The sequence below is a fragment of the Amyelois transitella genome, chromosome 30, assembly GCF_032362555.1.
Source record: "Amyelois transitella isolate CPQ chromosome 30, ilAmyTran1.1, whole genome shotgun sequence".
Lineage (NCBI taxonomy): Eukaryota > Metazoa > Arthropoda > Insecta > Lepidoptera > Pyralidae > Amyelois > Amyelois transitella.
Genome location: NC_083533.1, coordinates 514,196 through 540,990, shown reverse-complemented (window position 1 = coordinate 540,990; position 26,795 = coordinate 514,196). Strand labels below are relative to the sequence as shown.

At 38.5% G+C, this 26,795-nt stretch overlaps 2 protein-coding genes across 2 annotated transcripts; both read left to right on the top strand.

Moving 5' to 3' along the window:
* On the top strand, positions 1–15,061 carry LOC106136539 (uncharacterized). The gene is made up of 9 exons (XM_060952841.1): positions 1–35; positions 806–882; positions 2,132–2,307; positions 2,535–2,642; positions 3,860–4,329; positions 5,014–5,116; positions 12,386–12,481; positions 13,674–13,829; positions 14,476–15,061. The coding sequence occupies exons 1-9, from the start codon at positions 1–3 to the stop codon at positions 14,533–14,535; spliced, it is 1,281 nt and encodes a 426-aa protein (XP_060808824.1). The 3' UTR covers positions 14,536–15,061.
* Positions 15,062–16,950: 1,889 nt separating this feature from the next.
* Positions 16,951–26,220, top strand: LOC106136540 (uncharacterized). Its single transcript, XM_060952840.1, has 8 exons — positions 16,951–16,985; positions 18,346–18,598; positions 19,816–19,923; positions 20,884–21,119; positions 21,714–21,816; positions 24,338–24,433; positions 25,074–25,229; positions 26,101–26,220. The coding sequence occupies exons 1-8, from the start codon at positions 16,951–16,953 to the stop codon at positions 26,158–26,160; spliced, it is 1,047 nt and encodes a 348-aa protein (XP_060808823.1). The 3' UTR covers positions 26,161–26,220.
* Positions 26,221–26,795: the final 575 nt, after the last annotated feature.

Here is a 26,795-nt window from a genome sequence, read left to right as displayed (position 1 = left end):
ATGCCTCTTATCATACGTGATGGTACTGATTTAATGTAAGTAATAATTGTTGCAGTGCCGTGTGGTTCCCGGCACCAATGAAAAAAAGAATAGGACCACTCCATCTCTTTGCCATGGATGTCGTAAAAAGCGACTAAGGGATAGGCTCACAAGCTTGGGATTCTTATTTTAGGCGATAGGCTAGCAGCCTGTCACTATTTGAATCTCAATTCTATCATTAAGCCAAATAGCTGAAGGTGGCTATTCAGTCTTTTCAAGACTGTTGACTCTGCCTACCCCGCAAGGGATATAGACGTGATTATATGGAATAACTGTTGCCGGCGGCTTCATCCGCCTTAAATCTCTAATAATGTTATTCCAATGTCTTAGTTATACAAGTGCCGTGTGGTTCCCGGCACCAATAGAAAAAAGAATAGGACCACTCCATCTCTTCCCCACGGATGTCGTAAAAGGCACCTAAGGGATTGGTTGATAAACTTGGGATTGTATTTTAGGCGATGGGCCAGTAACCTGTCACTATTTAAATCTCAATTCTATCATTAAGCCAAACAGCTGAATTTGGCCTGTCAGTCTTTGCAAGACTGTTGGCTCTGTCTATACCGCAAGAGATATAGACGTGACGTATGTATGTATGTATGAGGCGTTAGAAGTACCCGTAATCATCGAATGTGCATGAAAAAGTCAATGTTTAAAAGGATGCAGTTGTTTTAAATGTCACCCTGTAGATCTCTTAAATCTATATCGTGGGCGAATGCACATTGTCTACATTAAAAAACATGAATGAACATCATTTTGTTATTTACAGAGGTATCCAAAGGCCCCACGAAATAAAATACATTAAACACTTACGAATGTTCATGCTGTTTATGGGCGGATGGCCAGGCAAGTATATGGCAAATTAATGACATATCTATACTAATATTATAAAGCTGAGTTTGTTTGTTTGTTTGAACGCGATAATCCCAGGAACTACCGGTTCTTTTTGTGTTGAATAGACTATTTATCGAGAAAGGCTTTAGGCTATACAACATCACGCTGCAACTTTTAAGAGCGAAGAAATAATGTAAAATGTGAAAAAACGGGGGAAATTATTCGAACTTGAGGGCTTCAATGATGCCCAAAATAACTAATCCACGCGGACTAAGTCGCGGGCACAGCTAGTAGATTATATGAGCACTTTTAGCACTTACGCTGCGTATCGTCGATGGTCAAATCGGTAAGGCGCCCGGTTATAAAATGCGTGATGCGCAGAAAGGCACAGGTTCAAATCCCACCTCGGTCATGTAACAATGACTATTTTTAAAGTTATGTACGTTAGTTTGGATACTAACCGATGCTCTTGCGGTGAGGGAAAACATCGTGAGGAAACTTGAACATTCATGCAACTGGAATAATGTGTAGCCGTGGTTCTAATACGGCTTAGGTTTATCTGCAAAGGTTGCGGAGATCAGACGGGAGTCGCTTCGTGTAAAACCTGACTCACCCCAATCCAGGGTCCATGGTCAAAGGCATACCCCGGGCTCCTCTCCAGAGAGGTGAGGATGCAACCGGGACTAAAAGCCAGAAGGAAGTGTAGTGGGAGCGATGATTGGGCTCGACCGCCACTAAAGGGAAGATCTTCCGCCAGGCTGGTGTGATGCCTGGGGAACCGTGGCTCCGACGATGTTGTGTCGGAGATTGTATATATAGCTCCAATCCGTGAAATCTTTGGTTTGATTTTTGATTGAAAGCGTCGCGTAATTTTATTTTTTATTCTTGTGACTTGTAGCGTATAGATTTCGCCACAGAAGCAGAAAATAATGGGGCCTAAATAGGTAACAAACAAATCAAGACTATTGATTTGATTTGATTCTTTTTTTTTTGACTATGTGAACATAGTTTGCCTGAGGGGCATTTACTTTTACAGCGGGACATTTAGGCGAGGGCTTGACGCTCCTCCTAACAGCCTTTTCGGCAAAAGCGCGCAAGGGGCTCCCAGTTGGGACGAACCTCGGCCTTGGACTTTGCCTTTGGGCAATGCAAACTCGCGAGCGGATGCAACGCTCAACCTTATGGGTTCTAACTTGACTAACCTTGCCTTAGGGGCGTGTCGTGTGTCTACCTCGATGATATTATGTATGTACCTTTATAGGGAAACTGTTTGGAGAACCGGAGAGGTTCAGGATATTCTATCGATGTTACAACATCGTGATGAGCACCAGCCTTTTCATCGCGGGCTGCCTTTACGTGAGAAACAACATGGGTGTACTGTCCTTCGTCAAAATTGGCCAGACTTGTATCACGACGTTGATGAATATCATTTGCATGGTGAGTTTGTTGTTTGTTTTGTCGCCCCCTTGCCCGTGCCCCCCTGATCCCCTCACTCCCTGACCTCTCACCCCCCTGCGCCGAACTCCCTCGTCCCCTCGCCCGTTGCCCCTTCACCCCCTCGCCCTCCTGCTCCTTCGCCCCCTGCCCCTCACCACCCTCGTTCCCTCGCCCCCTTGCCGACTTGCCCTTTTGTGTATTATAAAATAAATGTTTCTATGTTACAGGCTAGATTTGCTTCGGTATTCTCAAAACGATTTGACCAAATCATTGTGGATTTTCTCACGGAGATTCATCTGTTTAACCACAGACACAAATCAGAATATTCTGGAAAGGTATGTACCTACACACGGCTCAGGTTACTAGAACGCAGCAGGCCAGGGGTACGCTAATAGGGAAGATTTAATTATGATACTAGAGGCCGCCCGCGACTTCGTCCGCATGGAAACCCTATCAATCCCGCGGGAACTCTGGGATAAAAAAGTAGCCTATGTGTTATTCTGGGTCTTCAGCTACCTACATACCAAATTTCATAGTAATCGGTTCAGTAGTTTTTGCGTGAAAGAGTAACAAACATCCATACAAACTTTCGCCTTTATAATAGTAGTAGGATTTACGAAAATGTTATGTTTAAAATGTTAAAAAAATTTAAAACGAGGACTACTGCAACGTTTTTATTTTAAATTATGTTGATTTTTAACAATAATTACGAATTAAAATTACGTTAAACGAAACGCATTTCAAAACACCAATCAGCGTTCAGTGACGTCACTCCTGCTATGTCAACTTTAGAGGATGACTTTGCGTGTGAAATTTATTATTAGCGGTGCTTATTATTTACGTTTTTAATAAAAATGGAAGTTGGATTTATTAAAGCAGAGTTTGTAAGGATTTTACACAAACGTCGTTCTGACCGCATCTACCTAAAATCCAAAATTTTCCCCGAGTCCCTTTAACCCGATATGTATGTTATCTATAACTTATACAGTTTTCATCATTAAGCCATACAGCTGAACGTAGAACGTCTCTTCAAGATTGTTGGCTCTGTCTACTCCATAATGTTCTATCGTTCGATCTTGCTGTCACAGATATCAAGTTTTTAGTAATACTTTGCTTACCATTTCAGATCACATCTATCTTTCGTTCATACTTTTTTCATTTTCATCATTCATTCACTTCACATTCATCATAGAAGATCGTAAATTTAGAATGCCCTTGACCAGAACACATACATACATATGGGCACGTCTATATCCCTTGCGGGGTAGACAGAGCCAACAGTCTTGAAAAGACTGAAATGGCCACGTTCAGCTATTTGGCTTAATGATAGAATTGAGTTTCAAATAGTGATAGGTAGCTTACCCATCGCCTAAAAAAGAATCCCAAGTTTGTAAGCCTATCCCTCAGTCGCCTTTTACGACATCCATGGGAAAGAAATGGAGTGGTCCTATTCTTTTTTGTATTAGTGCCGGGAACCACACAACACAGAACACTCACCAGAAATCATGCCAATTATTAACATGGCATTAATTAATAACTTTATAATTTTCAGATGAACTTGTACGTACACAATTTGAGCAAATCATTCACTATATATTCCGTGGCGATGACGTTGACAACAGCTTCAATCTTCAACATTTCTCCTTTCATAACTAACCTATCTAACGGCGGGTTTGGTCGGGACGTTCCGGCGAACATCACTTATGAGCACTCAATCAATTACGTCTTACCTTTTGACCACGAACACAATTTTAAAGGTTTTATAATTGTCTTCTTTTGGAACTTGTATATCACGTTCGCTTCAGCGGAAATGTTCGTTTTCTACGATTTGTTGATCGCTCTCTTGGTTTTCCACTTATGGGGACACTTGAAGATATTAACTTACAACTTAGAGAATTTTCCGAAGCCTGGTTTTAAAGGTCAGAGCTCAAGTTGCACTCCGCTGCGTTATTCCGATGAGGAGTCTTTGGAAGTGGCAGAAATGTTGAAAGGAATTATTGATCATCATAACTTTATTCTCAAGTAAGTTAGAGAATTTCTCTTTACAGCGTAGGTAAAACAGTTACGCGCGCCATTGAGTATTATGGCGCCATCTATACACCAGAACTAAAAACAATTACTATCAGTTAATATGTATACGGGACAAATTACACAGATTGAGTTAGCCTCGAAGTAAGTTCGAAACTTGTGTTACGAGATACTTACACAACGATACTATATTTTATAATAAATACTCGGATATATAAAAATCCAAGACCCTGACCCATCAGATAAAGTTTGTTTCTCATCATGCCCTGACCGCGATTCAAACCCGGGACCTCCGGTGTCACAGACAAGCGTATTACCGTTGCGCCACAGAGGCCTTAAAGAGGAGAGAGCAGAGGAATTTAGCGCAAGCAAAGAACATAAACCACCTTCGATTGAACACCGTCTGTCGCGCGCATTCCAGGCATTACACCTAGCTCAGCGGAAGATCTCTACTTTGTGCATTCATCGCTCCAATTTTTCATACAAACCCTTGGTTTTACGATCATCAGTCTCTCGACAGATGCAACACTTCTGACGCCGACGAGGCGTCTGAAGAACAGATGGGAGCTTTTTAAATAACTGTCTGCCTATTTTCAAAGATTCCCAGCTGATTTGAGGTGTAAGTTATGGACTCGTTGGTGAAAAAAGGTATTAATTAACCAATCCTTGTTATTTCAGACATTCCAGAAACATTTCGGAAGTGTTTGGCTTAAACATTGCTGTGTACTACACGTTTTTCCAAGTAAGCGGGTGTCTGTTCCTTCTGGAATGCTCTACAATGGTACGTGTTTATTGCTATAGCGACATCTATACTACGGCACTAGAACTACTAACTATCGGGCAGCAAGTTACTTTTCGTTCAACTATCTACAAATAGATGGCGCTGCGACAACATTACTAATTGTCAGTCAAAGCGAAGAAAATGGCGCGCTCAGCTGTCACAGCGAAGAGTTTTAAATCGCGCAAATAAAGATATCACGGATTGACTCGACATTGTAGGAGCCGCTGTTCACCTAGCCTGGCGGAAGATCTTCTCTTTGGTGGCGGTCGAGCCCGAACTATTGCTACAGCGGTACTATCATGCTCGCATGAGTAGAGTAACCTTAGAATTCGGTATATCTTCACTACACATTTTTTTTATAGCTCCGCAATAAATTTAATGAAATAAATGTTTAAAAGCACTAAAACTTACTATAATTTAAATGTTAAATAAGAAAATATTATAATAAATGTGTTATAGTGTTTTTTTCGTTAAGAAATATATAGTTTTGTATGGGTAATTTGTGGTGAAAGTTGTAGTCAAGAAGTTGCCGGTTTATAACGTAAACAAAGGTTAGTTCGCCTGTTTTTGTAGTTAATCCTATCGTTTATCTTAGTGTACACCATCAGGTATACTTTATAGACTCTTCTGTTGCCACACATCCAGACGGTAGCCATAATTAATAATTAATATTTATTAAGTAGGTAGATCTTGAAAGGTTAGGTAAGTTGGTTTATAAACTTAACAAGCACTTTTAAATCAAAAACTATATTCGTCCTGTTCCCTGTATTGTACATAAGTCCCATATTTGTTAAATATGTCTACCTCAAGCCGTGCTGTAACTGTTCGCCAAGTTGAACTCAAGCTGAAGACAGCACTTCTCAACCTCAAAACGGAGAGAGAAGAAAAGGAAAGATTACTTTTGGAAAGGGAACAGAACGAACAGGAATTTCAATGTTTACTGGATCGTAACACAAAATTAAATTTAAGTTTAACAGAAAGTAGATTACAATGTGATGACTTAGTTGAGCAGTTAAACCAGCTTAAGTTAGAGTTAGGATATTTCCAGCAATGTAGTGATACTTATGAAGATGTCCTTAGACATAATATTAAATTAGAAAAAGAGCTAGGAGAGGCACGAAGACGAATAGAGCATTATGAACAATCACGGCAGTCCTTAGAGGTCAATAATATGTTTGACCAGATAATTTCAGTTACCTCCGCTCCTCTCTTAGACTCAGTAATTGATCTCACAAGTGAGACCTCACTATGTGAAATTAATAAACAATCTACAGCTATTCGGTTAAGTCACAACAAATGCAGAAAAATCAGAAAATTAAATAAAATTATTAAAAAGAATAAAATCCAAATGAACATTAATAAGAAAAAGTCCCATATAATAAAATCTGGGATCAAAATATATTCAAATATGTGTTCTTGTTTGGAATTAACTGAAAGAAAATTGCTGGAAAGTCAGGAGTTATATAGTGTTGACACCAAGACCTTAACGGAACAAATCTCACAGCTTGAGGAAAATGTATCCAATCTTTTGGAAAAAAATACTGAATCTCTCAGACAAATCTCCGATCATGTCATGGCTACAGAATCATTAATTAAAGATGCTAATTACATTGAGGAAATGATTAAATCCGCAGGAGACTTATGTACCTGTGGAATATTTAACGGGTCAAGTATCAGTAGTACCGTAGTTCCCTCCCCATGTCTTGGGGGCTTGTCTGATAGTATGCCGGAGAGTGTCGGTGTTGATATGTGTAGCCCCCAGAACACAGTCATTTTTTCAGACAGCATAGGACGCAACATGGGTAAACTGTTTAGTGAGAATTTATCAAATATAATAAATTATTGTCTACCCAATTCCAACTACTCACAAATTATTAATTGTATAAAAAACACACAATTGAGCAACACATCTACAATTGTTATAATGGTTGGAAACAGTTTAAATATTAGTAAACAAGACCTTATTCAGGGTCTAGGTACTCTGAATAATTTAAATGTAGGTAAAATAATTTTTTGTGCTTTTCCCTATTTAAGTTGTCAGACGCCAAAGAAGAATAAATTTATTCATTTGATGAACAATATTGTTCATAATATGTCATGTCGTCATGACAAGTTTGTATTTTTTGATACAAATTTGTTCATAAAAAATTGTTTTTTGACTAAAGATAATATTTATCTTTCTAGACTTTATAAAAAAAGAATTGCTACTTTGATAGCAAATAACATAAAAGAATGGACGAGTTTACATTGTGGTAAACTACATTGTTTACAAAATCTGACAAAATCTACAGAATCATCAAATTTTTGTAATGATGATTCTGTGGACGCTTCATGTGGTTTAAACTAAACCACAGGACAAAAGGAAGGACAAATGAATTAAAAATTGTACACCAAAATATACAGGGCCTTCCTGGCAAAGAACTTATTATTGATCTATTTAATGAAAAAATGGATGTTAATATGGTGTGTTTGACTGAGCATTGGATCTTGGAGGGTGAGCTGATGCCCAGTCTTAACAATTTTAATGCGGTGAGCTGCTTCAGGAGAGGGTCTGCAATCAGAGGCGGTTCTGTAATATATGTTAAAAATGGTCATCGCTGTAAGGAGCGCCATGACATAGTCAGACTTTCTCTTGAGCGCTGTGTTGAGGTATCTTGTGCCGAGCTTGAGGAACACATTGTTATTTGTATTTATAGTCCACCCAACAGTAGTATTATGGATTTCCTGAATGTAATGGAGGAAGTTCTAATAGTAGCTACAAAAAGTAATAAGAAAGTAATTGTTTGCGGTGATTTTAACATTGACATATTAGTTAGCTCCACAGTGACAATACAGTTTCTTAACCTATTTAAATGTTTTAACTTAGATAATGCCTTCTTGGAACCAACCCGCTTCACTGCCACATCTGCTAAATGTATTGATAATGTTTTTAGTGAACAAAAACCAAATAATAAAAATGTATTTAGTAAATTACCCTCTGACCACTGCGGTCAATTAGTTACCTTTTCCACTAAACATAGTACATGTGATGGATTAATTATGTGCAGACCTATCACAGCCCATAAAATCAATAAATTTACAAGTTCTTTAGAGAATAAAATTTGCGCAGTAACTTACACGGGCAGCGATCCTAATGGTCATTATAATAAGTTATTTACTACCATTTCAGACGCGTACTCTAAAACATTTATACAAAAGAAACGGAAATGCAATAATAACTTTAAATTCAATGAATGGGCTACTGTTGGCATCTACAAAAGTAGAAAGACTTTGTACGATTTATATGCCCAAAAACAGTATCGATTTGAAAGCGGCTTCGTAGACCATGTTAGGAATTATTCAAAAATTTTCAAAAAAGTATGTCTACATGCAAAATCTTTGTTCATTAAAAACAAAATAAGTAATGCTCCTAACAAAACAAAGGAAACCTGGAGTGTTATAAACAAGGAAACTGGTAGAAGTAATTTTAAAGAAAATATTAATGAAATTAAATGTAATGATAGGAAAATTACCTCTACAACAGAAATAGTAAATTTATTTGAACATTTTTTTACAAATATACCGTTGGAATTAACTTCTAATATTGACTCATGCCCTAATGAAGCTGAAATACTACTTAAAAATAATGTCAGCATTTGCAGTTCCAAATTTAAATTCTTAAATATTGACCCTACTGACATTATTAATACCTTTAAAGAACTTAATCTGAAAAAGTCTGAGGATTATTGGGGTATGTCGGCTGTTGTGATATGTCATATTATAAATATTATAGCTGGGGACTTAGCATATATATTCAATAATTGTGTTGACCAAGGGATATTTCCAAATTTAATGAAGTATAGTAAACTAATTCCATTATTCAAGAAAGGTGAAAAATCAGATCCTGGTAATTATAGACCAATCTCAATTTTACCAATTTTGAGCAAGGTGTTCGAGAGAATCATGCTTAATCAAATGCAGCGTTACTTTAAGTCTAATAAATTATTTCATAGTCAGCAATACGGCTTTACTGAGGGGAAATGTACAACAGATGCAGGTGTGGCTCTTGTCACTCATATTCTCAATGCATGGGAAGACTCACAGGATGCCATCGGAGTGTTTTGCGATCTGACCAAAGCATTTGATTGCGTAGATCATAGAACTCTTCTGCTCAAGCTCGCTCATTACGGGTTCGATACTGCTGCCGTTGAACTAATTAAATCATATCTTAGTAATAGATTACAGACGGTAGATTTAAATAATACAAAATCGAAAGGAGCGACGGTAAAAATTGGGGTACCGCAAGGTTCCATTTTGGGACCTTTTCTCTTTCTGATATATATCAACGACCTGCCTTGCATGATTGAGAAACAGACTGGCATCGTGTTGTTTGCAGATGATACGTCACTAATTTTTAAAATGAACCGCCGTAGCGAAATCTGTGATGATGTGAATAGCACTTTAGCCGCCATCTCTAACTGGTTTACAATCAACAACTTACTGTTAAATGCAAATAAGACCCAATGCATTAAGTTTACACTTCCCAATGTGCGGCAGGCAAATGTGGATATTAGTATAAGTAGTAAAAGATTAGATTTTGTTGATAGTACTACTTTCTTAGGAATAACATTAGATTCAAATTTGAAATGGCATGCTCACATTTTAAAACTTTCTAAAAGGCTTAGTTCTGCAGCATACGCTATTCGTCGTATTAGGCATTTGACGGATGTGGCAACTGCTAAGCTAGTATATTTTAGTTATTTTCATAGTTTAATGTCATATGGTCTACTGCTTTGGGGATCAGCAGCAGACATACAAACTATTTTCATTTTACAAAAAAGGGCAATTCGATATATCTACGGTCTTAAACAAAGAGATTCCCTTAGAGATTTTTTCAAAAACCTAAATATTTTAACTTTGCCCTCCCAATACATATTCGATAACATCATGCATGTTAGGAAAAACTTAAACTCTTTCAAAAAAGTAGGTGAATGTACTAGTAGATCACTGCGGAACAATTACAAGTTGTCGATCCCAGCACATCGGCTGGCTAAGGTAGGGAAATCATTTCTGATTAATTGTATAAGATTTTATAATAAATTACCAAAAAGTGTTCTTGAAATGAATGACAGAAAATTCAAACAGTATATTAAAGTTGAGCTTTGTAGGAAAGCCTATTACAGCACGGATGATTATATTAATGATAAACATGTGTGGCCCGAGCTGGACATAATGGCCTCTTAAATGCTTGTGTATTTTTGACATGATCTTGACATAATTTGTACAGTATGTACATATTTTATTTTATATTTATTTTATTTGACGAAATATTCATATTGACATAATCAGTTCTACATTCATACATGTTTTTTAATGTAGACAATGTGCATTCGTCCACGATTTATATTTAAGAGATCTATATTTGTAAATTGACGTCCTATGAAAATGCTGCAGTGTAGTTTGTTCCGCCGCTTCTTCTACACATGCGCTTTGGAAGCGGTAGTAGTTATAATTAGATTTAAGTTATGTGACGTCAATAAGTGATACCTTGTATCCAATTTTGAAAATAAATCTATTCTATTCTATTCTATTCTATTCTATTCTACATAGTATAAAACAAAGTCGCCCATTTTGTCTGTAGTCCCTTCGTATGCATAAAACTTTAAAACTACGCAACGGATTTTGATGCGGTTTTCACTAATAGAAAGAGTATTTTCTCCGACAGGTTTTATATATAATTGAAATACATTGAAACTATATTAGCTGAGTTATAGCGATTTATGTCCAAGAAGTCAGAAAAAAAATCTAATTGAAGATTGCATTTGTGCGTGCGCCGCTTATACCGTTGGATACAAGTAAGAACAATGTATAGCAAAAACATTGGTCTTTATTAGTTCTACAAAAAAGTCCGCGATGACATATATCCAGCTTTTTTATTTAAGTCACAAAAACTACTTTTCTGTATTAAAAAAACATTTAATTCGTTGGGTGATGTTTAACTGCTGATATAACCAATAATACATATATCCTTATCAAAATAAGTAAGTTCATCATCACGAGCATTTAATTTAGATTATTTTTGCAGTTTACAGTGTGTTATTTAGACATATAGTTTAGGAGATATCACGATATTAGTATTGCGGCACGGTACGGGCCGGCCGCGGCGGCGGGGGCAGCGTCCCTATAAATAGCGCAAAATAGAAAAAAACGGTACATAAAAAATAAATAATATTAAAAAGTAGGTACTACGACTTTGATCTATATATATAAGAAAAAAAAAATCTGTACATTACTTAAATATTTTTTCCAAAAACTGATGGGGGGGCGATCAAAGAAGAGTCACAGAAACCAAAAAACATTTTAATATTTTAAACGCGGTTAAGGGAAAGAGAAGTTATTGTGAATTGAAAATTAGTATCCAATATGTGTTGGTGCGTTGACTGTATTTGTCGAAGTAGCGGGATACACGCAAACGAAGTTGCGCGGGTCAGCTAGTATACCTAATATATAAAATTCTTGTTTCACAATGTTCGTTCCCGTACTCCACAGAAACGGCTTGACCGATTCTCATGAAATTTTGTGAGCATATTGAGTAGGTCTGAGAATCGGCCAATATCTAAATATTATACCGCTTAGTGATTAGTGTTGTCCATCCTTAAAAAAAATTATTTTACTAGATGTTTTTTAGATTACTATAAAATTATTTATATGGCAAAACAAAGTTTGCCGGGACAGCTTGTACTTAATAAAATGTAATTGTTTATGTTTCTTTTAATGTATCACTTGTAAAGTCGAAATTATGTGTAGAAGTTAATTCATTTTTTTTTTGTTTTTTTTTTTTGGTAATTATTTTTTCTAAACGCGCACGTAACATACCCTTTTTTATCTCGGACGTTTCGAATCATGTATATTTTTAAACTAGCTGTGCCCGCAACTTCGTCCGCGTGGAATAGTTATTTTGGGCATCATTGGAACCCTCAAGGATGAATAATTTTTGAACGCGCTAATCTCAGGAGCTACTGGTTCGAATTGAAAAAATCTTTTTGTGTTGAATAGACCATTTATCGAGGCTTTAATAGGCTTTAAGCTATAAAACATCACGCTGCAACTATTAGGTGTGAAGAAATAATGGAAAATGGAAAAAAAAACGCGGAATATTATTCATCCTTGAGGGCTTCAATGATGCCCAAAATAAATATTCCACGCGGAAGAAGTCGCGGGCACAGCTAGTAGATAATATCATGCAACGCGAAAGTTAAAAATCAGTTATAGTTACGATCTATATTTCAGGATCCTAAAGCGGTTATACACTTTGGTCCACTAACAATCGGATTAATAGCTCTGTTGGTGCAGATGTCTATGATATTTGAGCTACTGAGTGCAATGGTGAGTGCGTTTTTAAATCCATACATATGGTCACGTCTATATCCCTTGCGGGGTATACAGAGCCAAAAGTCTTGAAAAGACTAAATGGCCACGTTCAGCTATTTGGCTTAATGAAAGAACATACATTACATACATATAATCACGTATATATCCCTTCCGGGGTAGACAGAGCCAACAGTCTTGGAAAGACTGAATGGCCACTCATATATATATCTCAGAAAGGAATAGTAATTAAAACACCTTTTAACTTGTAGTTTCCTTGTATTTTGATCTACATAAACCAAATCACTTTTGCAGTAAGTACTTTTAACACTATTTATACATAATCATACGCATAATAAGCGTAGTATTATAATAATATCTCTACGACATAGACTCTGACTATGACCAACTTTACTGTTAGACGTTCGGCGACAGAATGACCACCGCAAACAAGCCTACCCCCAGTGGCGTAACTACAGGGTGGCAAGTCGGCAAAATGCCACGGGCCCCCAGCCGGAAGGGGCCCCCGGTCAGAGGAGAATCCCAACTCCCAACATATCTTATTTATCATACATGTTTAGTAAAAAAAGTTTTAGTCTTTGATTTATTTTTGTGATCTACTCAGTTTCCTACACAAGTAAAAAAAATATTAAAAATTCAAATATTTTGTAAAAAAAGGGTTGTAAGTTGTAACCCAGTTTTAGAACGTACCTATCCGATGAATTTGCCACGGGCCACGATTGGTATAGTAACGCCACTGCCTACCCCACCATCCCCACTATCGTCATCGCACCATTGGCTGACGTCACTCGTTGCCATGAGGCGATAACGATCAATTGAGCAACTTTTGGAATATTATTTTAAAACATTAAAATAAACTAAAGAATTACATTAGTTATTAAATTATGAAAATTACAACACATAATATGTTATATTATATATAACATACTAGCGGCCCGCCCCGGCTTCGCACGGGTGGACATATTTTTGTGTTTTATATTTTGAAATAAATTTATTTCAAAACAAATTTATGCCTATGTCACACAAATTTTATCAAAATCGGACCAGTAGTTTTTGAGTTTATTCCACACAAACATACAAAAATACAAATCTTTCCTCTTTATTATTAGTGTGGATTATGTGTTGTGTTGTTATTACACATAATATGTTATATTATATTATGTTATATTATAACATTATCTTACAACAGACAGATCACGTAATTCGGGGCGCGTACAATGTCCCCTGGGAATGCATGGACGTCAAAGACAGGAAGATGGTGCTGATGCTGCTCAGACAGGCGCAGATTCCCTTGGGGTTGAAAGCCCTGGGGGTGGTGGAGGTGGGGGTCCGCACAATGGCCGCGGTAACCATCTTATATTCATACATACATACGTACATTCATATATACATCCATACATACATACATACATACATACATACATACATACATACACACATACATACATACAGACATACATACATACATACATACATACATACATACATACATACACACATACACACATACACACATACATACATACACACACACATACATACACACATACATACATACACATGGCCACGTTCAGCTATTTGGCTTAATGGTAGATTATCTTATATATTATATATATTATATAAAACAAGAGAAGCCTCATAATTGGCTTATGGAATAATGGAGAAAAACTATTTAATAAAATTTTTTTGGGAATGGAGGAATGTAATCGTAAAATTATGTACCTACATGTTTATCATTGTAGTGGTACCCGCACTTTAGACCCCTTTACCTCTACCATATCTTTCCCATTGATGTCGTAAAAGACGACTAAGGGAAAGGCTGATCTGGTAGGCTCTTGTATTATTCTCAATTCTATCGTGAAGCTTTACAGACTAACGTGGCCTTTTAGTTTTGAAAAGACTGTTGGCACTGTCTACCCCGCAATGGGTATAGACGTGACCATATGTATGTATACTGACTGAACTAATGGATTAATTTTGGATTGTTACAGATAATGAAAACTAGCCTTTCTTACTTCATGATGTTAAGAACTTTTGCTTCTAATGAATAGAATATTAACACGTCATATTCACTTATCTTTTGCACAAGAATGTTTAACACCGTTTATCTTATTAAAAAACTGCCCTGCAGCTGTGCCCGCGACTTCTTCCGCGTGGAATAGTTATTTTGGGCATCATTGAACTACTCAAGGATGAATAATTCTCCCCGTTCTTTTTCACATTTTCCATTATTTCCTTGCTCCTTATAGTTGCAGCGTGATGTTATATAGCCTAAAGCCTTCCTCGATAAATGGTATATTCAACGCAAAAAGAATTTTCAACTCGAACCAGTAGTTCCTGAGATTAGCGCGTTCAAACAAACTAACAAACAAACTCTTCAGCTTTATAATATTAGTATAGACTAGGTTTTAGCACGCCGCTTCGCCAGAATGAATTTAGAGCTATCTACAAAAAAGCGACGAATTCAACGCCATCTGCAAAGAAAAAAAGTGACGGAATTAGCACCAAAAAACAAGCAACGAATTTTTCACGCCTCAACAAAAAGCGACGTACTTAGCGCCTCCTACGAAAGTATACGGAGTTTTTACCGGTATGAGAGATACCCTATGTCCTTCTTCAGACTCTAGACGTGATACGTGATATTTCAAGAGGATTTATTCAGTTGATAACCCCTAAAGGGTCAGGTCAAGAGTACCCGAAACCGCCGAGCTTGCATGAGTTATGAATGTGGATGAAGCGAAGGAAGTGTGCAGAGATCGTGGCAAGTGGAAAGAGGTAGTCTCTGCCTACCCCTCCGGGAAAGAGGCATGATTTTATGTATATATGTATGATAACCCCTAAAGTGGTAACAAACAAACAAATAAACTCACTTTCACATTTATTAGTTATGATTTATTTCATGAACCTATTAATTTATTTTTACCTACACCAACAATAAATTACGAAGTCGCACCATGGTCAAAACCAGTTTAATAGTAAAGAAATCAGTAACTAAACCAATAGAAATAGCGCCGTGTGGTTCCCGGCACCATTAGAAACATGAATAGGAATAAGACCACTGCATCTCTCTCCCATGGATGTCGTTAAAGGCGACTAAGAGGTAGGCTTATAAACTTAGGATTCTTCTTTTAGGCGATGGGCTAGCAACCTGTCATTATTTGAATCTCAATCTCAAAAGAGGAATCCCAAGTATATAAGCCTATCCCGTAGTCGCCATACGTGGGAATGAGATGGGATGTTCTTATTCCAGTTCTATTGGTGCCGGGAACCACACGGCGTTATTATACCGCACTCTATGCTTCAAACATACGTACTCTTTTACTAATTATAACTCCAAGAATCAGGTGTGGATTCTCACACATATGTTTCTGATGGGGGGACAAAGGAATTCCATGTAATTCAATGTTATTAGCTTACTCTGACCGGCGGCTCTGCTTACCTTAGGTCTCCCTCTATATTTTTTGGTGAAGCTCAAAATTTGAGAGAGCGAAATTACTTACTTATATATAGTACTAGCTGTGCCCGCGACTTCCGTCCACGTGGAATAGTTATATTGGGCATCATTGAAGGCCTTTAATGTTGAATAATTTCCCCCGTTCTTTTTTCACATTTTCCATTATTTCTTCGCTCCTAATTAATAGCAGCGTGATGTTATGTATATAACCTAAAGCCTTCCTCGATAAATGGTCTATTCAACGCAAAAATAATTTTTCAATTCGAACCAGTAGTTAGTATCTGAGATTAGCGCGTTCAAACAAACAATCAAACAAATAAACAAACAAAATCTTCAGCTTTATAATATTAGTAAAGACCTAAAGCCTTCCCCAATAAATGGTCTATTCAACGCAAAAAGAATTTTTCAATTCGAACCAGTAGTTCCTGAGATTAGCGCGTTCAAACAAATAAACAAAAACTGTTCAGCTTTATAATATTTTCCTACCGTAGGACGTCGTAATGGGACTAGTGGTATACTGAGATATACCGTTTATCTCTTCTCTAACAATTTCGTGAGACAAATATACATACAATCACGTCTTTTTCGTTTGCGGGGTAGACAGAGCCTTGAACAGACTGAAAGGCCACGTTTATCTGTACGGTTTAATGATGGAATTGAGGTTCAAATAGTGAAAGGTTGCTACATTAACTTATTCAGGTCTAATTCAAATTTACAAACAAAAAATGGTACATAACATACAGACTGCGCTTCAAACATTATTCCACTTGGAATCATTTAATTATAATAAACGTCATTCAAAATATTATTTTCTGTATTGCATATGACAATGTATACCTTAATTTTCCTGTCAAATCATTATCTTTATTACAGTTTTCATATTTCAATTTATTACTTTATATTCTTACTTTTAAATTGAAACTAGTTACTGATTCCAAGCCTCAAATGTAGAAGAAGCTTCTGAAGAAGGAATTGTCTTCACAATATGTGGAAATACATGAATGAAATAAAAATGAATTTCTTCACAATTAATGGTGAAGATCTGAGGTAAGTTATTTTTTAAAATAGACTAGTTGTACCCGCGACTTCCGTCCGCGTGGAATAATTATTTTGGGCATCATTGAACCCTCAAGGATGAACAATTTTCCCCGATTTTTTTCACATTCTCCGTTATTTCTTCGCTGCTTAGATATAGTTGCAGCGTGATGTTATAGAGCTAAAGCCTTCATCGATAAATGGTCTATTAGACGCAAAAAGAATTTTTCAATCCAAACCAGTAGGTAGTTCCTGCGATTAGCGCGTTCAAACAAACAAACAAACTCTTCAGCTTTATAATATTAGTATAGATTAAATTTAATTAAATTAAATAGGCACACTCCCGCAAGTTTTTGCTATGCAGGGACTGTACAATTTGTAAATTAAATTTTAGTTTGTAATCATTTTTTTTTCTTTTTTATAAGTAGTTTTAGTTTTAATTTGAATTTTTTTTTAATTAAGTTTTCTTACCATTTCATTATTTCCATTTATGTTACATATTTAAAAGTATTTAGCAATTAAGATACAAGTTTTATAAATTGATAGATAAACTTTAAAATAATAAAATAGAGTTGAGTGCGCATTACTTTAATCTGCCTGATGGTAAGCAAAGTGCACGCATGCACAAATCTTAGTGCATCCAAACTCACTTTTACGTTAATTATATTAGTTGATATTGTTTCATGACCCTATAAATTTATTTTTTCCTAACACCGACGATAAATTACGACCCACCATGGTCAAACCATTAAAATCGGTATGATAGTAAAGATACCAAAATAAAATGAAAGCTAAAAGAAAAAGCAGATATAAGTGAGAGGAGGAGAAACAAGGAGAGTGTGGAGGGAAAGGTCCGAGTGGGAAGACCTAGACGAACGTATCTTGATCAAATTAAGGACGTCCTGGTAAAGGGTCAGGTCAAGAGTACCCGAAACCGCCGAGCTTGCATGAAGAGAGTTATGAATGTGGATGAAGCGAAAGAAGTGTGCAGGGATCGTGCCAAGTGGAAGGATATGGTCTCTGCCTACCCCTCCGAGAAAGAGGCATTATTTATGAATGTATAAATAAATATATACAGGACAAATTACACAGATTGAGTTAGCCTCGAAGTAAGTTCGAAACTTGTGTTGCGAGATACTAAGTCAACGATACTATATTTTATAAAAATACTTATAAAGATAAACATCCAAGACCCAGGCCAATCAGAAAAAGTTATTTTCTCATCATGCCCCGGCCGGGATTCGAACCCGGGACCTCCGGTGTCACAGACAAGCGTACTACCGCTGCGCCACAGAGGCCGTCAAATATTTATGAATGTATTATCGTAATAATTCAATGAGGAGTAGGTATAACGATAAATTATTATTTACAGCGGCATCCAGCGCCCTCAAGATATAAATTACATGAAACAGTTACGAATCTACATGATTATAATCGGTGCTTGGCCTGGCAAACTTTTCGGAGAGCCGGAGAGATACAGATTGGTTTACAGATGTTACAATTTTGCACTAAGCTTCAGCCTGTTTGTGTCAGATCTGCTTTACATAAGGAACAACACGGGGGTACTGACGTTTATTGAAATAGGACATTCTTACATTACCGCGTTGATGAATGTCGTTTGTTTGGTAAGTTTATTTTCTAAGTAACATACATACAGGGTTACTTTTAATTCAACTACATAAATTTAACTGTTGAGTGTGCTCATCTAAAGGATATTTAAAAACGTTAAAAGAAAAATATCGGTTCATATTTCAGAAAGTACGAAAAAAAAATGTATCAAAATCCACGATCCTAAATACTTAATATCACCCCGGCCGGCGGCGGAAAAGCGACGTGTAAGATTCAGAGGTCAACGACACAATTCATTCAGCTGAGCGATCTCGACAACTCTGTACTTTACTTGATCTTGATACTAGAAAAATAATTTATTTTTCAGACATTTATTTACATGTTTAGTTTTAATTTCTTTTTGTAGTACTGGTCTTTAATAAAGCGTGTGACGTAGTTTTTGAGGGTTTTTTTAAATGTGAAAATGATGACGTTTAATTTAAATAAAATTAGCTCAAACGGCTCAGAAGCATGGGTATAGTCTATGTTTAAAAAGATGCAGTTGTTTTAAATGTCACTCTGTATATTGCATGCACGTCTTCATATACATGTGTACATACTACATATAGTCACGTATACACCCCTTGCGGGGTAGACAATGCCTACAGACTTCAAAAGTATGAAAGATCACTTTCAGCTGTATGGCGTTATTATGGAATTATGATTCAAATAGTAACAAGTTGCTAGCCCATCGCCTACAAAAGAAATACCAAGTTTAAAAGCCTATCGCTTAGTCGCCTTTTACGACATACATGGGATAACATGGAGTGGTTCTATTCAATAGTGACGGAAACCACACGGTATTTAATTTATAAAATTACTTAGAAAGAAAGAAGTGTGCAGAGATCGTGGCAAGTAGAAAGATGCAGTCTCTGCCTACCCCTGCGGGAAAGAGGCGTTATTTAATGTATGTTACTTACGTATTTGGCCTCTGTGGCGCAGCGGTAGTACGCTTGTCTGCGACACCGGAGGTCCCGGGTTCGAATCCCGGCCAGGGCATGATGAGAAACGAACTTTATCTGATTGGCCTGGGTCTTGGATGTTTATCTATGTAAGTATTTATTATAAAATATAGTATCGTTGAGTTAGTATCTCGTTACACAAGTCTCGAACTTACTTTGAGACTAACTTTTAACTCAATCTGTGTAATTTGTCCCGTATATAAGTATTTATATTTATTAATTTATGTGATCTGTAAAACTTAAAAGTCCGTAAGTTAATCAAATATTCACAGGCTAGATACGCTTCCGTATTCTCCAAAAAGTTGGACAAATCGATCGTTGATTTTGTCAGGGAGATACATTTGTTTAATCATAGGAACGAATCGGAATACTCGTACAAGGTATGCCCTTAAAATCTTTTATACCTATTTTCAAGACCGTTGGCTCTGTCTACCCCGCAAGGGATATAGACGTGACTATATATGCGTGTATCTGAAGCCGGTATACCTATAACGTGTGCTTCAAACACCAATTGTAAGCAACATTGTCAATGTTTATAAATGTCCCCGAAACATTAGGTACTTATCTTTTTCTTTACACTTAACACACACACACACACACATAATCATGTCTATGTCCTTTGCGGGATAGACAGAGCCAGCAGCCTTGAAAGACTGACAGGCCACGTTCAGCTGTTAGGCTTATTGCCTATTCCTATTGAAATAATTAGTTCTACATTCATTAATGTTTTTTAATGTACTAGACAATGTGCATTCGTCCACGATTTAGATTTAAGAGATCTATATTTGTAAATTGACGTCCGATGAAAATGCTGCAGTATAGTTTGTTCCGCTACTTCTTCTACACATGCGCTTTGGAAGCGGTAGTACTTAGTTATAATTGGATTTAAGTGATGTGACGTCAATAAGTGATACCTTGTATCCAATTCTGAAAATAAATCTATTTTATTCTAAAAAACAGTGACAGGTTGCTAGTCCATCGCCTAAAGAAGAATCCCAAGTTTATAAGCTTATCCCTAAGTCACCTTTTACTACATCCATGGGAAAGAAATGAAGTGATCCTATTCTTTAACCACACTCAACATAACAGTAAACTTGCTCATCTTATTCCAGATTAATCTTTACGTTCACAACTTGAGTAAATACTTCACGGCTTACTCCATATTACTAGTAATATCAGTATTATCATTTTTCAACGTCGCTCCTCTCCTGAAAAACATATCCAAAGGCGGTTTCGATCGGAACGTGCCACCAAACATCACTTACGAGCACTCAGTGAACTACGTCCTACCTTTTGATCACGAACACAATTTCAAAGGGTTCATTGTCATATTCCTTTTTAATTGGTACGTGTCATTCTCATGCGCGTTACTCTTCATCATCTACGATTTGGTGATCGCCTTGCTGGTGTTCCATTTGTGGGGACACTTGAAGATATTGACTCATAATCTGGAGAGATTCCCGAAGCCAGGGTTCAAAGGCTCAAATGGATCTACACTTCAGTATTCCGACGAGGAATCTTTGGAAGTGACTGAAAGGTTGAAAATGATTGTCAATCATCATAGCTTTATTCTTGGGTGAGTTATTTTTTTTTTTTGTTGTACTTAACTTGTTTGTGCAAAGTGTGTAGTAGGAAGGATGGAGTGCCGTGTGGTTCCCGGCACCGGTACAAAAAATAATAGCACCACTCAATCTTTTTCCCATGGATGTCGTAAAAGGCGACTAAGGGATAGGCTTATAAACTCTGGATTCTTTTTTTAGGCGATGGGCTAGCAATCTGTCACTATTTGAATCTCAATTCTATCATTAAGCCAAACAGCTGAACGTGGCCTATCAGTCTTTTCAAGACTGTTGGCTCTGTCTACCCCGTAAGGGATAAAGACGTGATCATATGTATGTATGTATGACTAGAGGCCGCCCGCGACTTCGTCCGCATGGAAACCCTATCAATCCCGCGGGAACTCTGGGATAAAAAGTAGCCTATGTGTTATTCTGGGTCTTCAGCTACCTACATACCAAATTTCATGGTAATCGGTTCAGTAGTTTTTGCGTGAAAGAGTAACAAACATCCATACATCCATACAAACTTTCGCCTTTATAATAGTAGTAGGATAACAGCATTGGTTCCATCTCTCCATACTGTCTCCTACACATAACCTTGTCATTTGCAGACACTCCAACAACATTTCTGACGTGTTCGGGCTCAACATAGCTATATACTACATGTATTTCCAAATAAGCGGGTGTTTATTACTTTTGGAATGTTCTCAATTGGTGAGTTTATTGAATTGATTGTTTAAGAAAAGATTACGTTCAACCAAAGCAATCTCTAATACAAATATAAATATTAATACACAGGCTTTTTCATCATTTCCCCTGCCACAGGCTTTTCTAAACTTACTAGATGGGTCCCAGTTTTGTGTAGTTTTAGAAACTAAGGCGTGGAAATAAAGATTTTTCAATATTTTTTTTCAATACAAATATACAAATAAATATATACGGGACAAATTACACAGATTGGGTTAGCCTCTAAGTAAGTTCGAGACTTGTGTTACGAGATACTAACTCAACGATACTATATTTTATAATAAATACTTATAAAGATAAACATCCAAGACGCAGGCCAATCAGAAAAAGTTCTTTTCTCATCATGCCCTGGCCGATATTCGAACCTGGGACCTCCGGTGTCACAGACAAGCGCACTACCGCTGCGCCACAGAGGCCGTCAAGTATACACAGTATTGTGATTCTTCTTGTGAGCGATGGGCTAACAACCTGTCACTATTTATATCACATATCTATCATTTAGCGAAACAGCCGAACGTGGCCTTTCAGCCTATTCAAGGTTGCTGGCTCTATCTTCCCCACAAAGGATGAAGACGTGATTATATGTATGTAAATTAAGATGCTAACCCATCGCCTACAAATAAACTCCCAAGTATAGCGGGCAACATTGTAGGCCCTTCCGGGGAGACATCGTGTCACTCTCCGCCCCCCTCGTCCATACCCCGCCGTTCCCAGCGCCCGCGCCGAGTACCGCCCGCGCGCCTCATGAACAAGTCAGTCTTTAAACAACGCGCGGACCGGTCTGCCGTGGTATAACTAAAATGCCGTTATCTGACATCAGGATTTACACCTTTTTTACCAGTAGAATAAGAAAAAAAATCTCTTTCGATCTGTATATACGACTTTTTGGTACCTTTAAGTCATAAATAGGCGTTCTCATTGATGAATGGCATCAGTTTAAATTTTTACCGCAGTTTTTGACGTTTTACTTAAAACAAGGATTTGGCAGATAACGGCATTTTAGTTATACCTGGGCATCGTTCTTGATGGCAGATGGAACTTCGGCGCCCACTTCGCGGAATTAGCGCCGCGCGTGACGACGGCGGCCGGAGCGCTGACTCGGCTCATGCCGAATCTGGGAGGTCCAGAAGCGTCCTGCAGACGCTTGTACATGGGGGTCGTGCGATCGATAGCCCTTTACGGGGCCCCCGTATGGGCGGATGCGCTCTCTCGCCAAAACCTCGCCTCCCTGCGGAGGCCACAGAGGCTGATGGCGACGAGAGCCGCAAGGGGATATCGCACGATCTCCTTTGAGGCAGCGTCTGTGCTGGCCGGTTCCATTCCCTGGGACCTAGAGGCGAAAACCCTCGCGTCGCTGTTCTTCTGGCGCGAGGAGGCCGTGGCCCAGGGTCACCGGTTGGCACCGAGGGAGATCGCAGGACGCCGCAATGAGCTGTGTCAGCGCTCCATTGAAGAGTGGTCCCAAAGGCTGGAGCAGCCGACTGCTGGGCGTAGAACCGTCGAGGCGGTCCGTCCGGTGTTGGGACAGTGGTTGGCGAGGCAGCACGGTAGCCTGACTTACCGTCTGACCCAGATGCTCTCCGGACATGGTTGTTTCGGAGGGTATCTGTGTCTGATCGGTCCGGAGCCGTCTGCTGTCTGTCACCACTGTGACGGATGTGCTGACGAGGACGCCCAGCACACCTTGGAGGTTTGCCCAGCCTGGGACCAAGACCGCGCGGAGCTTCGCGCGGTCGTGGGGGACGACCTCTCTCTGCCGGCTGTCGTGAGACAGATGGTCGACAGCGAGAGGTCGTGGACAGCAGTGCAGACCTTTGCGGAGAGCGTCATGCTCCGCAAAGAGGCGGCGGAAAGGGTGAGAGAGGACACGTCCGACCTCCCCATACGCCGCCGGCGCACTGGGCGCAGGAGGCGGGCATACGCCCTGCACCTGCTGCCCCCACAATAAGGGCCGGTCGGGCGGCGGAAACGGGATTCCACTGCCTGGCGAAACGGCCCTGGGTTGAAGGCGCGCTTGTGCCAGGCGCGCCCTCCCCTAGCGGGTAGAAGTGAAGGCCGACGGGTCACCCCGCTGGCCGCTCCGTGGAGAGCGGCCGAGCCGAGGCCGCCGTGGAAGCGGCCGCCGCGTCAGGAATATGAGCGAGGGCAGCTCACACTCCTGACAACGAAGCGGTAGGCGATGGCACCGTGTGGTTTTAGTGGGTTCAAGCCCCACATAACCGGTCCGGCTTCCCGTAGCCGGCCGGGTAGACGAAGGTCTTTCCACACGTAAAAAAAAAAAAAAAAAAAAAAGGGCAGCGGTGCGGTATGCACTTATTAGCGAGCGAGTTTTGTATTTTCTTTTTATAAGTTACCGAAGTAAAGTTGTTATTCCGTAGTTGGCTTTTACTTCTCAATCTCGCCCCGCTATACAAGTTTATAAGCCTATCCTACTTTATTCGCCTATTTTATTAAGAGTTTATCCCCTATTTGACTTGTTATTTTACAGGACACAACCTCGCTGATAAACTTCGGGCCGCTGACCCTCAGCCTCGTCCAGCTATTGGCGCAAGTGTCCATTATTTTCGAATTCCTCAGTTCAATGGTGAGATTTTTGGGCAGATTCAAAAACTTTATGTACCTAACATCCATTGGAAATGGGATGGAGTGGTCCTATTCTTTTTTGTACTGGTGCCGGGAACCACACGGCACAATAATCTCTTCTGAGAATTGTCAGATAAATCCTATGATATATTTAAATATCTTCTAGCTCCTGGCTTTAGTCTCGGTTATTAATGTTAGCAAAGGGTATATTTGTGTTACATAACCACGTATCCATACACCCCAACTAAGATTATTGTGGACAAACTTATATTAGTCAGCCGTGTGGTTCCCGGCACCAATACAAAAAATTATAGGACCACTCCATCTCTTTCGCATGGATGTCGTAAAAGGCGACTAAGGAATAGGCTTACAAAGTTAGGATTCTTTTTTAGGCGACAGGCTAGCAACCTGTCACTATTTGAATCTTAATTCTATCATTAAGCTAAACAGGTGAACGTGGTGGATCAGTGTTTTTAAGACTGTTGGTTCTTTCTACCCCGCAAGGGATATGGACGTGATTATATGTATGTATCGTACTCTAGAAAAGAGTCATTAGTACTTACATTTTACATGCAGTTCTTCAAGCTTTATCATTCGACCTTGGACCAGATAAAGTATCTACCTTTTTGGTTTTCTCACAGACAGACCACGTAATGCGGGGGGCGTATGACGTCCCCTGGGAATGCATGGACGTCAAGAACAGGAAGATGGTGCTGATGCTGCTCAGACAGGCGCAGATTCCCTTGGGGTTGAAAGCCTTGGGGGTGGTGGAGGTGGGGGTCCGCACAATGGCCACGGTATCTATTGAAAAGCATAGTCTTGTTACTCCTGGCTTTTAGTCCTGGTTGCTTTTCCCTGGTCGCTAGCTTATTATATCAGTTGGTTGGGATAGGATTTATACAACATATGTATTGTATAAGTCAAGAATCGCGCTAGCAACATGTCTTAATTATTTTTTTATACAGGGTGACATTTAAAACAATTGCATCCTTTTAAACATAGACTATACCCATGCTCTGAGCCGATTGAGCCTTTTTTTATTTAAATTAAACGTCATCATTTTCACATTTAAAAAAACTACGTCACACGCTTTATTAAAGACCAATACTACAAAAATAAATTAAAACTAAACATGTAAATAAATGTCTGAAAAATAAATTATTTTTCTAGTATCAAGATCAAGTAAAGTACATAGTTGTCGAGATCGCTCAGCTGAATGAATTGTGTCGTTGACCTCTGAATCTTACGCGTCGATTTTCCGCCGGCCGGGGTGATATTACGTATTTAAGATCGTAGATTTTGATACTTTAATTTTTTTTCGTACTTTCTGAAATATGAACCGGTATTTTTCTTTTAACGTTTTTAAATATCCTTTAGATGAAGTACACTTAACAATTAAATTTATGCAGGTGAATTAAAAGTCACCCTGTATACTAAAGCACTAAGTTGGCAATATTTTTATAAGATTAAGTTATCAATATTTATTGTAGACAATAGTCGCGCCGATGGGCACCTGCTATTTGATACAGGTAACCTGTCTTTATTTGAATCTCATTCCATATGCAATCCAGCTGAACGCGGCCTTAGAATCATTTCAAAGTATTAGCTCTGTCTAAATCGTAAGAGATTAAGGCGTGATACCTAAATCTATGTTTTTTTATGTTACAGATACTGAAAACGAGCCTTTCCTATTTCATGATGCTGAAAACATTTGCCGCTGACGAGTGAAACAATCCATACATACAAATAAAATTGTAACTGACTTTTAAATTTTAACTCTCCCACTCTCAAAAAAATCTTTTGGTACAGGCACCTAAAAATATCTTGTTATTAAGTTTAATTACGAAAGCAAAAATAAAAAATTTTCATTACTAATTTAGATGTTTTATTTTTGTCTTCATCCCAAGAGAGTTGGTGGTCGAATCGGTAAGATGCCTGGTTAAGATGTGTGTAGCGCAAAAAGGCACAGGTTCGAATTCCATCTCGGCCATGAACCAATGACTATTTTAAAAGTTATTTACATTAGTTTGAATACTAACCGATGCTCTTACGGCGAGGGAAAACATCGTGAGGCAACCTGCACATTCAGGCAACTGGATGTGTGACCATGATCGACCCAATACGGGTTAGGTCTACCTGCAAAGGTTGCGGAGGTCAGACGGGAGTCGCTTCGTGTAAAAAACTTGTCTCATCCAATCTAGGATCCATGGTCAAAGGCACACCCCGGGCTCCTCTCCAGAGTGGTGAGGATGCAACAGGGACTAAAGCCATGAGGAAGAAGACATTCTTTATCCCTCACGTGGAAGAAACATCACGAAAATTACAACTTACTGATTGAATTAACAAATAAATAAAACAAACAA